The sequence below is a fragment of the Periplaneta americana genome, chromosome 3 (genome assembly GCF_040183065.1).
Source record: "Periplaneta americana isolate PAMFEO1 chromosome 3, P.americana_PAMFEO1_priV1, whole genome shotgun sequence".
NCBI classification, from domain to species: Eukaryota; Metazoa; Arthropoda; class Insecta; order Blattodea; family Blattidae; genus Periplaneta; species Periplaneta americana.
In genome coordinates this window covers 194821324-194835930 of record NC_091119.1, presented here as the reverse complement: position 1 = coordinate 194835930, position 14607 = coordinate 194821324, and the positions used below count along the sequence as shown (strand labels likewise).

General features: G+C 33.7%; 1 protein-coding gene across 6 annotated transcripts in view; it reads left to right on the top strand.

The window, feature by feature from the left end:
- Positions 1–14607, top strand: part of LOC138696931 (uncharacterized) — a 191957-nt gene that overhangs the window by 90521 nt on the left and 86829 nt on the right. For 5 of the 6 annotated variants that reach the window (XR_011331490.1, XR_011331491.1, XM_069822429.1 and 2 more), the window contains exons 15-16: positions 12980–13101; positions 14108–14287. Coding sequence is in view for 4 of the 6 variants with exons in the window: in XM_069822429.1 (XP_069678530.1) it covers positions 12980–13101; positions 14108–14287 (302 nt within the window). In the remaining 2 variants the exon portion in view is untranslated. Of the gene's footprint in view, positions 1–9020; positions 9112–12979; positions 13102–14107; positions 14288–14607 lie in introns of all 6 variants that reach the window. The other variant, XM_069822430.1, reaches the window with a different exon arrangement.

Here is a 14607-nt window from a genome sequence, read left to right as displayed (position 1 = left end):
AACGTCGTAGCAACAGATGGCGGTCTGTACGGTCTGTGTGCTACCATAACCTCTTTCGAACTGTGTTTTGCGCCGGCAAGTCGTACGCAGGGTATTTGTTATCATCGGTTGCGTACGGTAACATTCCACAACACAAATCAAATGCTCCGTGTCCATGTTGACCGTCGAAGTTAATGTCAACAAATACGTAAGTAATCGTCTTAACCCTCTCCCCATATCCTGACAGTACGTATTTCCAAACAGTTCATATTCCTGCCACTACCGGCGTTACCGTACGTATCGGCACGTACTCTTCAGAATGAACGCCGTACTTGCTAGCCAACTTCTCTGCCTCTTAGATTATACACCTGAGCTGCGGAAGTGTAGGAAGATTGAATTCTCTAGGCTCATCAGCTAGCCACATGACGGCATACAGCGAGCCAAGACACATTTTGAACTGAACACCCAGTAGACGACATTGAATCGAATTTTAGGTTGTCAAACTGCTTCCTCATAAATATGATTAATAATTATTGTCAATAAAGTACGTAGGTACTCTTACAGAGTGAAAAATAAGGTACCAGTACCATATATTGTTATAATTCTTCATTCTTGAATACACTCTTTTAACACTTGTATAATCACTGATAAACTGTTAAGTTATTAGAACAAATAATAACTACTTCACTGTGTTAACATTATGAATTTTGGTATAAAGTTACCTGATTGACTAGTTTCGATGTTGTTTGTATCATTCTCTGAATCCTAGAGAGTTCCAGCACTATATTCTGGTTTCTTGTTGTGATGGGATGTGTTCAGGATTGCATCGGAAAAGGTGTGTTTTCTGAAACACATGCACGCACACACACACACACACACACACACACACACACACTGACATGAAAATACTACACATTCAGCCAAAACACTAGAAACTTGATACCATACCCTAGAATAATATTAAATTTACAAACACGTAAAAACACCCCACAACACATCCTGAATAGGTACTCAATTGAATTTCAAAACACACATCCTTTTCTATACAATCGTGAATACACCCCACCATAATAATAAGAAACCAGAAGATAGCTCTGGAACTCACTAGCATTCAGAGGATGATGCAAACAACATCGAAACTAGTCAATCAATTAACATAACACCAAAATTCATAATGTTAAGACAGTGAAGTACCGTAGTTATTATTTATTCAAATAACTTAACAGTTCAGCAATGATTTTTTAAATGTATATAACAACAATGCGTGACAATTCAAAAATAACTTGATCTAAAATCAATAAAATACTCGTTAATGTGTTGTACCAAAAAAAAAAAAACAGTTTTTGTAATAATAACAGACTTTTTCAAACACACTACACTCAACTTTTAAAACTGTGAAAATAAATTACTATATATTGATGTTGTAAATATGGTCTTGAGCAATTTTTTACTTTCTTGAGAATATCAAATAAATAATAAAAATGAATTTTTTCTTGCTTCATTTTTTACAACTGGTTATTAAACTTAGCAAAAAATGTACAAAAATGTACTTTTCAATTCTCTTTTGAATACAACTTACAATTTTAAAAATAAAACTAAAAAAAAGATAGACTTTTTTTCTTGTAAGACGAATTCTCAAATTTGAATTTAATTCTTTCACTGTACATTATATCTGAGTTGATACATTTTAAAGTATATGTATATTTTATTGTTTTTGTTTAGTCAACTGTCCGAAGACAGGTTTGAACCTCATAAGTGACACTCATGAGGCAACTAAGCCAGTAGATAATGGGGTAGAATGGCCAGTTCCTTTTCCCCTTCAATGCATACATTCCTGACTAGTTAACATATTATACTAATAAGGCTTAAGATGTAGGCTATACAAACAATTTTTCTTCCTCTGACACATGTCAAATGAAATGTACTTCTTGATAATGGAGATATTTTATTAAGAACAGAAATAATTCATTCTCTTGAAAATTTCTCTGAGAGATATTTTTATACATCTTTCTCCTCTGACCTGCTTGAGAGAACATGGAACAAACTGCTCAAGTGACTGTTCAATAGACCAATCAATCATGTTATAAATCAGCAGACTGACTAATCTGACATAACCTGACCTAACATATCATATTCTGATCTTCTAATGAACAGGCGGACAGGGCAACTAATCAACTGACCATTTTCGCCATTTGATGACTGACTGACCGCGAAACTGGTCAGAGCAATTGTCCAGAATCTGACTTAGAAATTTTCTGTGAATTCTAAAGGTAAGCATTCACTACATCGTATCGCACTCCCCATACGAATCGCACGCAATGGATATTTTAAGTGCAGTGCATTCACTGTAACGGCTCCACCTCATCACCTCATCGAATTCCCCTATCAGCTCTTTAAAACATGATGTCGTACGATATTGACCTGAAAGAGGAGTTGAGGTTAGGTCTATTAATTACGTCTGTTAGCGAATAAGAATTTGTAATTGCTTCATGCGTCTTAATTGAAGAGGAAGAAACGAAAGAAATATTGGTTACATAATATATTTGCAAGAACTGGCTTGATTACTGTAATGGGAACGCCTCAAATTATATAATTCTTCGCAATTTTCTACACGCGAAATAAGTTTTCCGTCTTCCATTTTGGCGCGACACTGAACGTGGCACAACATCATAGTAACAGTTGACCAATTAAAATTGATTTATTAAAGAAGGCCATGATCGCACACATCGGAAAAGTTGCCCATCCGAGAAACGTGGACGGATTTGCCGAGAGGCGATGCGTCTGATACGATATAGTGAAAGTGGTTACATAACAATTACAGCAAAGAGAGTCTTTTTCCGATCCATGCGATTTGTCCGATGAGTGCGATACGATGTAGTGAACGCTTACCTTAATTGTTGGACACAGTAATTAGAGAATCTGACAAGTAAACTGTAGTGAATAATATAACAATATCCTACTCTTGCTCTCATCCTTAGTCTTAGTCCTTAGTGCGTGGATATTAGACCTAAATCGCCATTAATTAATTCTGCTTATTTATTAGCACAGTTTTACGAAACAGCCTAGAGGAATTGCTGGAAGAATTGGTGTGTATTCACGACAACTATTACACTGCTGTTCCTGCTCATCTCATGCATGAGATTCATTAAATAAAACTAAACTTACTGCATTACTTGCTTTATTGAGTAACAAATTGCTGTAGATCTAAGGTACCAGAACATACACAACAATTATTACCGGTAACTTAAGAGATATGTACCACTAATTTAACATAAATATCATAAAGTCCATCCATCTTGATGCTGAAAAATGATAAGATATGAAATTTAAACATTAGATATTACTGATAAGTCGGCTACTCAAGTCTGAAAAATATTTATAATGACAATTGAGGGACTAATAAAAATTGATGCTGATGTTGACCATGGATAAAGCTTCGAAGGGATCTCTGTTCTGCTTCAGTGAGTCTGTATAAACGAAAGTTCACCAGAATAAATTTCTCACTTTACAAAGAAGATTTCTCTCTCATTTTTGCATATGATTTTAAGTTAAATGTCCACTGGATCCAAAATATTTGTAACCTGATGGAATACCTGAAAATATGATTCGTAAACATACCGGGAATGTCTATAAAATATGTACCATCAATAACAAGGAGACAACCATGAATAACGATCACCAGTTCCACCAATATGGAAAACTTCATTCATTCAGAAATATTGAAGACAAAATCTGACAGGCATAAATTGGGAAACAATAATACCATTATAATATCTTAGACTAACAATTGGTCATTAGAAGACTACAGCAACAGCTCATTGGCTCCCAACGAGATGAGTGACTATAATACAGTAAAATATAAGTGAAAAAAATTTTTTAATTGTCATAACAGTAATAACAGATTAACGAAAATACAATTAGAAAAATATACCATATATATTTTTTTATTAATGGCTGATACTTCACTATTCGTCATTCCCCATATGAAGCCAGTTGTATAGATCAATTTACCAACAGAGACGTTGCCCAGGGTGCGCCACAGGAGGCTGGTCTATGCTACACCCGAGATTAGATGATGATGAAGATTTGTTGCGTTGCCACAGGGGAACTGGAGCTCCTGGAGAAAAGCCCTGCGTTACCTAGACCACGAGCTTGTCCAACACAAGTTATAATTTGGGTGAACACCGGGAATCAAAACCAGGACCACAGGATTATGAGTTCAGTGTTCTAGCCACACGAGCGCAATAAAGATCACGCTCACAAGTACCATACGTAATTTTATCCATGACCATAACGAAAAATTATGTTTTATAAAAGAAAATATGTTGAAAATAAGTCCTCATGTAATCACATACCATGACATGGATTTTAGAATCAATACGTTACTAGGTAGGTCATGATGTAGGAGGCCATGATTAGTGAAGAATGGTATCTAAGGCGTTGGATAAATAACAAATTATAATTAATTATATAATTTTAATACATGTATATATTTTTCTATTTTAAACTTGTATTTTCGTCTTTTTGAAGTTTCAGGGATTATTTAGAAGTGTTCACGGGACTAATGTGATTAAAATAATTTCTCATTTTACTTCTGTAAAGTTAAGAGGAATATTAAAACATAATTTATCATCATGTCTGTGTAGCTCAATTGGCTAGCGCGTCTTGTTTTAAAATTTTAAAATCCTATAAACCCAACTTCGCAGGTTCGAGTCTCCTCGCATCCCAAAAGGTAAATTATTACAAAATTTAAAAAAAATACATATTAGATATGGATGCAGTGTACAAATTACGACGTAGTAGATAGAGAAAAGAGAAAGAGATTGAATGTATGTATATTTAAGCAAATGGTAATAAAGAAGTAGAGGTAGTGACATCTAGTAACTAATATATTAACTTCTTGAGTAATAGTTGAATGGAAAGGTATATGTGTGTACCCGGGTACTAGGAAAATACTAATGAACTGTGAGATAAAGTTCAAACTGTGAGGTAAAGTCTTTATCTCACTAGTGGAATAAAGTAATGTTGAATAAATACCTACTTTACAAACGCAAAACTATTTAGTAAAGGCCTGTTTTTCGTTATGGTCATGGATAAAAATCTTTTTGCTAACTTTCTACTAAAATTGTGCCACGATTGCTTGCAGTAACAGTTAAGGAAAACTGAAATTAAAGAATAATGAAAACTTCCGATTTATGACCAGTGAATAAACCTACTCTGTCGCCTCTTTTCAATCCTTACAGACATGGTTTTAACTTGTAACAAGATTATATTAGTATAAGGATTACGAATGTCAATGTGACATAGGCCTATTAAAATATGTAATATTAAAGTAATCTCTGGGGATGGGTTCATTTGACAAGTTGGTATTATGAAGCAAGAAAAGTCTGGGCGTCAAATAATTGGAATTTCGAAAATAAGAATTGTCACAGAATTTATTACTTACAACAGCTTGTACTGCATAATAGAACATTTCTCCTAAAAGACCAAGACTGTTTAAAATTCTCCAGAGTCAGTTCATACTAAAACATCATGTAATACTTACATTAAATTGGTAATTGAATGGTAACGTGATAATTAACTATATTTTACAGGTAACAGATATAAATTAAATATAAGAATTGAGATTGATTAATATTAAAAACGCACATTTTGAATCTTACTGCTACGTGATCTTTGCAATATATTCTATTCTTGTATAGTTTATAACCGAAGATAAAATTCCATTACTGTCTTTTAATATATGTAATGCAAAGCCATTTGTACCGGTAATGTGTACTGTGATTATGGAGTGTAGAACCAAACTATTGTACGTTTAATGAATATTCACATGTTTCTGTTGTTATAGCATGGACTGTTTAAATGTCAAGCCAAGTTAGACAATACGTGTGGTTCTGTAAAGAACAAAGTTGTCCTATATGTACACTCTGACATATACATTTATGTACTGTATGTATAGGGTACAATCTCTGTCTTCCACGCCCATATTGACATCAGATACTTCTTTTTTATGCTAGGACTCGCATAATATGGGATACCGGTACTGCATCTCCTACCTCATTTAAAAACGATCTTGAGTAGGCTTACCGGTACACATTTTTGTCATTATATAAAGCTGTGATATGTACATTTGCTCAACGAGAGCACTTCGTACATAATATTGATCCAAATACATAAATTTTGCTAATTGGATATATTGTAGGCTATTGTACGTAGTCTGAAAAAATAAAGTGTTTATACTTACTCTACTTCACTCTAATTTAAATAAATGGAAATCAGTAAATAATGAAATAGTTGTTCATCTTCACATTTGTAGTACAGCAATGAATATAAAACACGAGCACAGTATTTTTGGACTACCTACCAGTCCTGTACATAGGCCTATCAAATTAGTGAGATTTCTGTATTTGGATCATTTATGTATAGACTAAGACTTATTGCCCTTTGGTTGTTAGTGCACATAATAAAAATATTTTATACAGAATGATTCTTGAAGATCATGCAGTAACCTAAAAATTCATTCCTAATAAAATTGTGATAAAAAATGTTCATATAAACTTAAGTCATAATTTTAAAATTGACTAAGTTGCAGCCTCCTGAGAGTTGAACGTGGATGTGAAAGTTATGAATGTATAAGCATTTAAACATCTAGAAAAATGGTACTGCTTGTATTGTAAATGTTGTTTTGTTTTCTAATGCCAGGCATTTGATCTCTTGCACTCCAATATTTTTCAAAGATATTATCATGGCCAGCCACTGAAGCACAGATTTTGAAGTGTTCCGAATCCATTTCTTGGTTTGAGTTGCACAATGGGCTGTTAAGGGACTGATATATTCCAATTCTATGCAGGTGTTTGGCCAAACAATCATGGCCTGTTGCCAATCTAAATGCAGCTACAGACGATTTTCGTGGTAAATCGGGAATTAACTGTGGATTGTGATGCAGAGAGTTTTATTTTTTCCATTGAGATTGTGTTATCAAATTTTGTTTGTTGAAGTCTAAGTATGTAGATTTAATAAATCTTTTCACAGAGTAATACGTAGATTTAGTAACAGGTCTGTAAGTAGCAGTGCTGCCCTTCTTTGCTAATGCATCCGCATTCTCGTTTCCCAGGATTCCACAATGGGATGGTATCCATTGGAATACAATTCTTTTATTAAGTGATATTAATTGAGAGAGCATTTTAGTTATTTCTGCTGTTTGAGATGAAGGTGTGTGTCTAGAGACTATTGGTAGAATAGCTGCTTTGGAGTCTGGCAATATAACTGCATTCCTAAATTTATTGATATGGCATAGAAGATTCCTGAGACTTTCACTTATTGCAATGATTTCTCCATCAAAACTTGTTGTTCCATACCCAAGAGATCTATAAAGTGAGAAGAGACAGCACATAACACCCGCTCCGGCTCCTTGTTCTCTGGAGATCAAGGATCCGTCGGTGTATAAATGAAGCCAGTTTTGTGGAGGTTACCTAATATTAATTGTCTCTAAAGACAATTGTTTCATTATTTCAGTGTTTACTTCTGATTTCAGTATTTCTTCTGTTATTACTGTAAATGTATTGAAGTACATTCACATTATTAACACAACAGAAAAATTTGTATCAAGGCTGGTTTTCTAAAACCACTTCTTCTATAGCAATTTACTTAGCCACCTGAGAGTGAACTGTGTACTGTACTGGTAATAAATCAAAATAGTCAACGAAGAATAATTTCAAGGGAAAAATTGTTCCGGGGCCGGGTATCGATCCCGGGACCTCTGGTTGAACGTACCAGCACTCTGCCAACTTAGCCACCCGGTGGCACCGTCCCAACTTTTTCCCTTTATATCCACACAACTCGCGTGGGCTGAAAAAGTTGGGACAGTGTCGGGTGGAGTTCCCGGGTGGCTCAGTTGGCAGAGCGCTGGTACGTTCAACCAGAGGTCCCGGGATCGATACCCGGCCCCGGAACAATTTTTCCCTTGAAATTATTCAAATCTGCTTTACAGGAAGCTTTACCTGAAAGACTAGATTTGCATAATATATACGTTACTGTGTACGTTAACAGAAAACCACAATTCCAAGTCATACAGAGATTGTGTGCACTTGATGTGGGTCTCTGGCGGTTCGTCAGCCCACGCGAGTTGTGTGGATATAAAGGGAAAAAGTTGGGACGGTGTCGGGTGGAGTTCCTGGGTGGCTCAGTTGGCAGAGTGCTGGTACGTTCAACCAGAGGTCCCAGGATCGATACCCAGCCCCGGAAGAATTTTTCTCTTGAAATTATTCAAATCTGCTTTACAGGAAACTTTACCTGAAAGACTAGATTTGCATAATATATACGTCACTGTGTACGTTAACAGAAAACCACAATTCCAAGTCACAAAGAGTTTGTGTGCACTCAATGTGGGTCTCTGGTGGGTCGTCAGCCCATGCAAGTTGTGTGGATATAAAGGGAAAAAGTTGGGACGGTGTCGGGTGGAGTTCCCGGGCGGCTTAGTTAGCAGAGCACTGGTACGTTCAACCAGAGGTCCCGGGATCGATACCCGGCCCCGGAACAATTTTTCCCTTGAAATTATTCAAATCTGCTTTACAGGAAGCTTTACCTGAAAGACTAGATTTGCATAGTCAACGAAGGATCCAATTCGCAGTTCGTTGTGTCAAATCAGTGGAAGTTATTTACAGTATCATAGAGTATAATTCTGAACCTTGTGCGAAGTTCACAATAATCTGTGTTACAGAAGCAAGGACCGTGATTATTTACAAAACTATTTAAAATCGGACACATGTTTACATGAACTTCTTTCTTCACAATGGCATTAGGAATCAGTGCCTAGGATATTGCATGATCTTCATTAATCACCCTGTATATTAAAAAGACCTTTCTTTTAAGTGGAGGAAAGTTGTAATACTCAATATGTTGGCCCTGGAATAAAAGATACCGGTATGTGTTTAAGATCAGCGTGAATGTAGAAAAGAGAGAGGGGTTTAAAAACGTGTGGTAGTCAGAGTTCACATATAGGATACGACTGCGATTGTTGGTGTGTCTCTGTGTGCTTGCAGGCGCAAACTCTTCGAAAGAAGGCGTCAAGAGTGGAGGATGATAACGAATCCCTGGTGTTGCAGCTCAAGAAAATGGCTACCAAGGCCAGAAGTATGTTAGATGTGGAAAGGAACATTTTCTTTGCCATTTTTGAAATGATTTCATAAATACATTTCAGAATACCTTCTAAATTTGGATGATTTCCCTTTTGCTTGTTTTGTAACACTTTGCATAAGAGGTGCAGTGCATTGTTGGTTGATATAAATATACATAAGAGAAGGTTAAGAAATTTGTTATGGAACGGAACATAAAAATAGAATATTAGTGATGAAAATACAATTGCCATTATAGTACCGTACCTTGAATACCTTAGGCTACTTTTCAATTATGTACAACAGGCTTGTTAAGTAAGAAATCCGTTGCATATCCAATATGAAGATGTTACAACTAAATAAATCTGTTTTACCTACTTTGAATTTATGACATATGCTATGAGATAAAGCTGTACTGAATGACCTAATTAATTTTTATTCCCTTTTCATAAGAATTCTTATCTTGGTTCTTATTCCTTTTGCAATTTTACTGTTGTTGAACGTAAATTTTGCCATTTTCTTTCTCCTGCTACCAAGTATTCTGGTCAGTAAAGAAAAAAAAAAGCATTGAATAAAAAATTCCAGGTGGCCTGGGTTCGATTCACGGTTGAGGCAAGTTACCTGGTTGAGGTTTTTTCCGGGGTTTTCCCTCAACCCATATGAGCAAATGCTGGGTAACAGTCGGTGCTGGACCCTGGACTCACTTCACCAGCATTATCACTTTCATCTCATTCAGACGCTAAATAACCTAAGATGTTGATAAAGCATCGTAAAATAACCTACTATACTTCTATACCCCAATTATAACATATCAACACCTGTTCCAGCGTAACATAATTAAAATGGTAATATCGAAGTTCTGTTAACTGTAGACATTAAAACATTCTGTCTTATCGAAGCTAAATAAATAGGCTATTTCCCTTCTTCACTTTACAGTACACAAATTCACTTAATCTGGCTAATTTTCTTGGTTATTGAACAGTCGTATAAGTAAGGGCTTTCTCTTTCTACTGCAAATGTGTATATCATTATATCTCAAGACAGCACTGCACTTAGAAAGCATATATACCAAATATATTTTCTCATTTAATTTGTTTTCTCAAAGTGTTTCCTGGAATGACCCGAAACTAATTTTAATCCACTTGTTTAATTAATGAGTAAATGAACTAACATGATTTTGCCTTTGATTTTTCTGAGCCATGACCATTTTCTGAAGCTGCATCTAACTAGAGAGATTCTCTATGGATGTATTAAAATCTTGAAGGGTTGGTGGTCATGCAGATGAGAAATGTATCATTTTTCAGGTGGAAAAAATATAGAATTATTCAAAAATATTGTTAAGACTAATAGGTATATTTATGTAAATTTTTTTTATGGTTTATGGACTAATTTTGAAGCTATTACGAGGTAGTAAAGAAGCTAATTATTACTACATTTAACGAATAGAAATTATATTACAATGGTAAAGTTTATTCTACCCCTTCATCAGCTTAATACATTCCATGCTACATGGCATGTATAACAATGAGGGTGAATTTACTAACAATTGTTTTAAAGCATGAAGAATTGACTATATTTATATATCTTATAAAAGGTAAGATGATAATAAATATAACAGATATTTCTTCCACAATAAATAAATAAACAAGTTAATATGACAGAAAGTGCTAAGATTTTTCATTGCTTATAGGAACAATGTTTGGTTTCCGAATTTTATTAAACATGTAAACTAGTTTTAGATGTGTTTATATGGTAGAATATAGCTATTTTGCTTAAGAATGCTGAGTGGTATTTAACCAATTTTTATCATCAGGACTTGAAATGTATGTTAGTAATTTAGGTTTTGTCTGTGGACTTAAACATATGTATATATACCGGATATATATATATATATATATATATATATATATATACAATGCAATGTATATCGCACAATATTTCTTCTTATAAATTTGTGCATTGTTTATCCATGCTGCAGACTCGAATCTAAATGATTAGTGCTTCATTAAGTTGTGATACTTCTTACTGTTTTTCAGATGTTTGATAATTATATACTGTGCCCGATTGGTTCATTATTATAACCTTATTTTCTCTTGGAAGTTAAATGAAGGCAAGAATAGGGAAAAATCTGAATTCATTTTTATCACCATATTTATCATCATTAAAGGAATCATTTATTGTTGCTTGTTCAAAATTTTTTTTGTCTTGCAGTATTAGTTATCTTTTCGTACGGTATTGTTCAATCTCTTTAGCTTCCTAAACTGCAAATCAAAAATTTCTTTGCACATTTTATTCACACACTCGTTACTTTTTTATGCAATAAACCAACTTTCATAATATCAGTAAAGATTCGATATGTATTTTGGTTCTTACTTCTCTATTTGTTGAAATCACATTTACGCCTACTCTGCTTATTTTTACTTGTAGGTAGGCATCTCTTTTTGTTGGCGAACAGGATTTCTTTTCATACAATATAACAGTGCAATCATATTTTGCAGTCTGATTTGCCAAGATTTGTAATTTTGAACCATTTGCCTTCTGACATCTCAATGTAAGATGCCAGATGTTTCCCATCTTTGGTTGAAGTTGAACTTGTTGGAAGCTGGTCCTTAATAGTGATGTCAATTTCTTGCATGAGGTCCATGTAGGCAAGCAGTGTCAATTCATGTAGGTATACACAGCAAGTACTTCAAGTGCTGTGCGTGTTAAACTAATTAATTTCTTCTTCAAACACAAACGCGAAAAATATAGTTGTGCATAGAGCTGCAGGTTGTACATAAACATATTGGTACCGAGAAGTAGTAAGTTGAAAAAGCAGTACCGGTAATTTCAAGAGAGATAAAAGAATGTACCGATACTGCAAATACAGTCCTTAATAAAGTGTACCTACAGTAGGTACCGGTATCGTATGTTCCTTTATCAAATGAGTACCTATAAAGGTGGTGCTTATTGTATCTTATAAAAAATGTGCTGCAGGGAAAAATATGAGTAGACATAATTATCATGTTTTTGGTAGGCCAATGAATTACCTGCAGGTGTAGTTTTATAAGTTTGCTTGTCTCCCAAAACGGAATTGATCAAATAAAATATTAAACGAATTGCTGAATTCTTTTTCTCCAGTTCTACATTTCAACAAACGTTTAAATGTACTATATTATATTTTAAATATTTTTGAAGAATTTGCTATTAAAAATATTACCGGTACATTCAAATATATAAAGATCGAACACAGGTTCTTAATTCACCAATACATTTCTATTCTTTTCTTCATTTATGTGGGTTTCCTTTTCATAATTCCTGTAGAGGAGACAATAATTCTTTTATTATTTTTAATATTTTTTTAATAGTTGTTTGCTACAACTTGTAGGCTATCTGATGATATTCAAAGATGCTGACATCAATGAGACATAGGTATAAGCCTACTTCACACATGCCTATCATTTGTTGTAAAATGTAGTTTTTTTATATTGACAGAGAGGCAGATTTATTCATTCCATAATATTATTACAGTTGCTTCATAGCTTAGAATAAAGAACACGTCCAATTCTTACGCTTAACATATAAACATTGTTGAAAGGAAGCTGAATAATTCTTATGATAAATGATTGTTTAATAGCATATATAGGTACATAATTCTTATAAACAAATACCCGGTACCATTATTAATTTTAATATATTTTACTTAGATTTATTTGTGCCAATATCTAAGAATGCTTTAATTTAAAATCTAGTGCAATGAGGATACATACTACTTAATATTTTGTAATTTAGGCAAGAAAATGAGGTTCCAATATTTATTTCAATCATATGAATAAGAGAAGATAGCTAAAATTGTCATAGGAATGCTATATGCGGTTAATTTAATCACACTGATGTTCTATTTCAAGGTCGACGACATAGTCCGAGCCCCGCAAGGTTAACCCCAGAGCCCTCAGTTGAAAAAGACGAAGGTATATCAGATGAAGAAGATCCTGCGGAATTACGTATTTTGTTAGAACTCAACGAACAGGTGAGTATGGACCACGTTCAGGAAAAACATTTAAGTTACTTTTTCTTCATTCAGAGGCTTAATTTGTACAGATAAATAGTTTGTTCAATTTTCTTTCCTTAAATTTTGAGCAAATTAAATTGCTGTAACATTACTTATATGTGACGAGCTGTTACCTAAAAAGGATCATAATTCCTAATTTATTTGCAATGAAAATGTATTTTTATTCATTAAGGCTATGGAATAACGAAAAAACCATTAAAGAAGGAACATTTTGTCTTTAACTCTAAAAAATAAAATAATGTTTCAGTTTTATAAATTTATGTTTATTTCGGCTCTAAGACAATTTAAAGTCCCTCAGGACGAATTTAAAAGGACCAGTCCATGGGTGGAGCTGCATCTCTTTAAACTGACACTCAGACTAGTTCTTCATTCTAACTAATTTTACTTTTCATTTCATATTTCGCGCTGTTATGTAGGAGAAAAATGTGTGTGGTAGATTTCTATAGGAAGGAAGGATATCGATAGTATATAATATCCTGTACTTTGATACTCGTTTTCTCGATTTTCAACATTTTGTAACATTCAGAATGCTCTAAGGAATGCAGTTTTTCTCTAGTCTCAATGAAATTTTGCACACAACTTCACAAAAGCTTGTGAAGTAAACTGACACATATGTTTTCTTCTGCTATTAAAAATAATCAAATCACAATGTGTTGAGGATGTGATAAGTTTTAAAAAATTAAAAAATCAACGACTAAAAGGGTAAATACCTATTTTTTTTTTTCAAAAAGCAATTGGAAAAATAAAAAAGCATGTGTCATATTTTGCATACATCTATCAAGAATAAATTAAATATACATTTAAAGAAAAATTATGTAAACTTTGAAAATTGGGACAATTATAATACAGTATAAAAAAAAAAAAACAAAAATTAATTATGAGTAAACTAATTGAAATATCAAAGCGAAAATTAATAGCTTAATTCTTAAAGCATTATCCTAAAATATGAAATAAATATTTACAGGAGGCAGCAGTGTTACGGCGAAAGGTGGAGGAGTTGGAAGGAGAAGGGGAAAATATGAAACGAAAAGTGAAGGAACTTCAAGATAAATTAACAGAAAAGACTGCAAGGAAAAGCACAGTAGCAGCTCTAGCAAGTTCAGAACCAGCGACAGGCAATGCTTTGCTAGAACAAAAACTAAAGGTGATCAATCATTTTCTGTTTTCGTGTAATGAAAATACTAAAATTCTTCTAACATATAATATTATGTCATTTTAATTTTTTTCTTTAAGTAAGGTATGCCTACTATGAAGAAGAGTTGTCTAAATAATGTACTATATTTTTGTTCCTTAAATGAATGATTTCCTAATTAGGAACTATATTAATTAGAATATTAATTATTCTCCGTATTACTACAGGATTCCCAGACTTATTGTCCAGTAGTATTTCGTCCACAGTATGTATTTACGTCTACCATAAATATTCTTCCAGTTGAGATTTTAGTCCAGAGTAATTTTATGTCC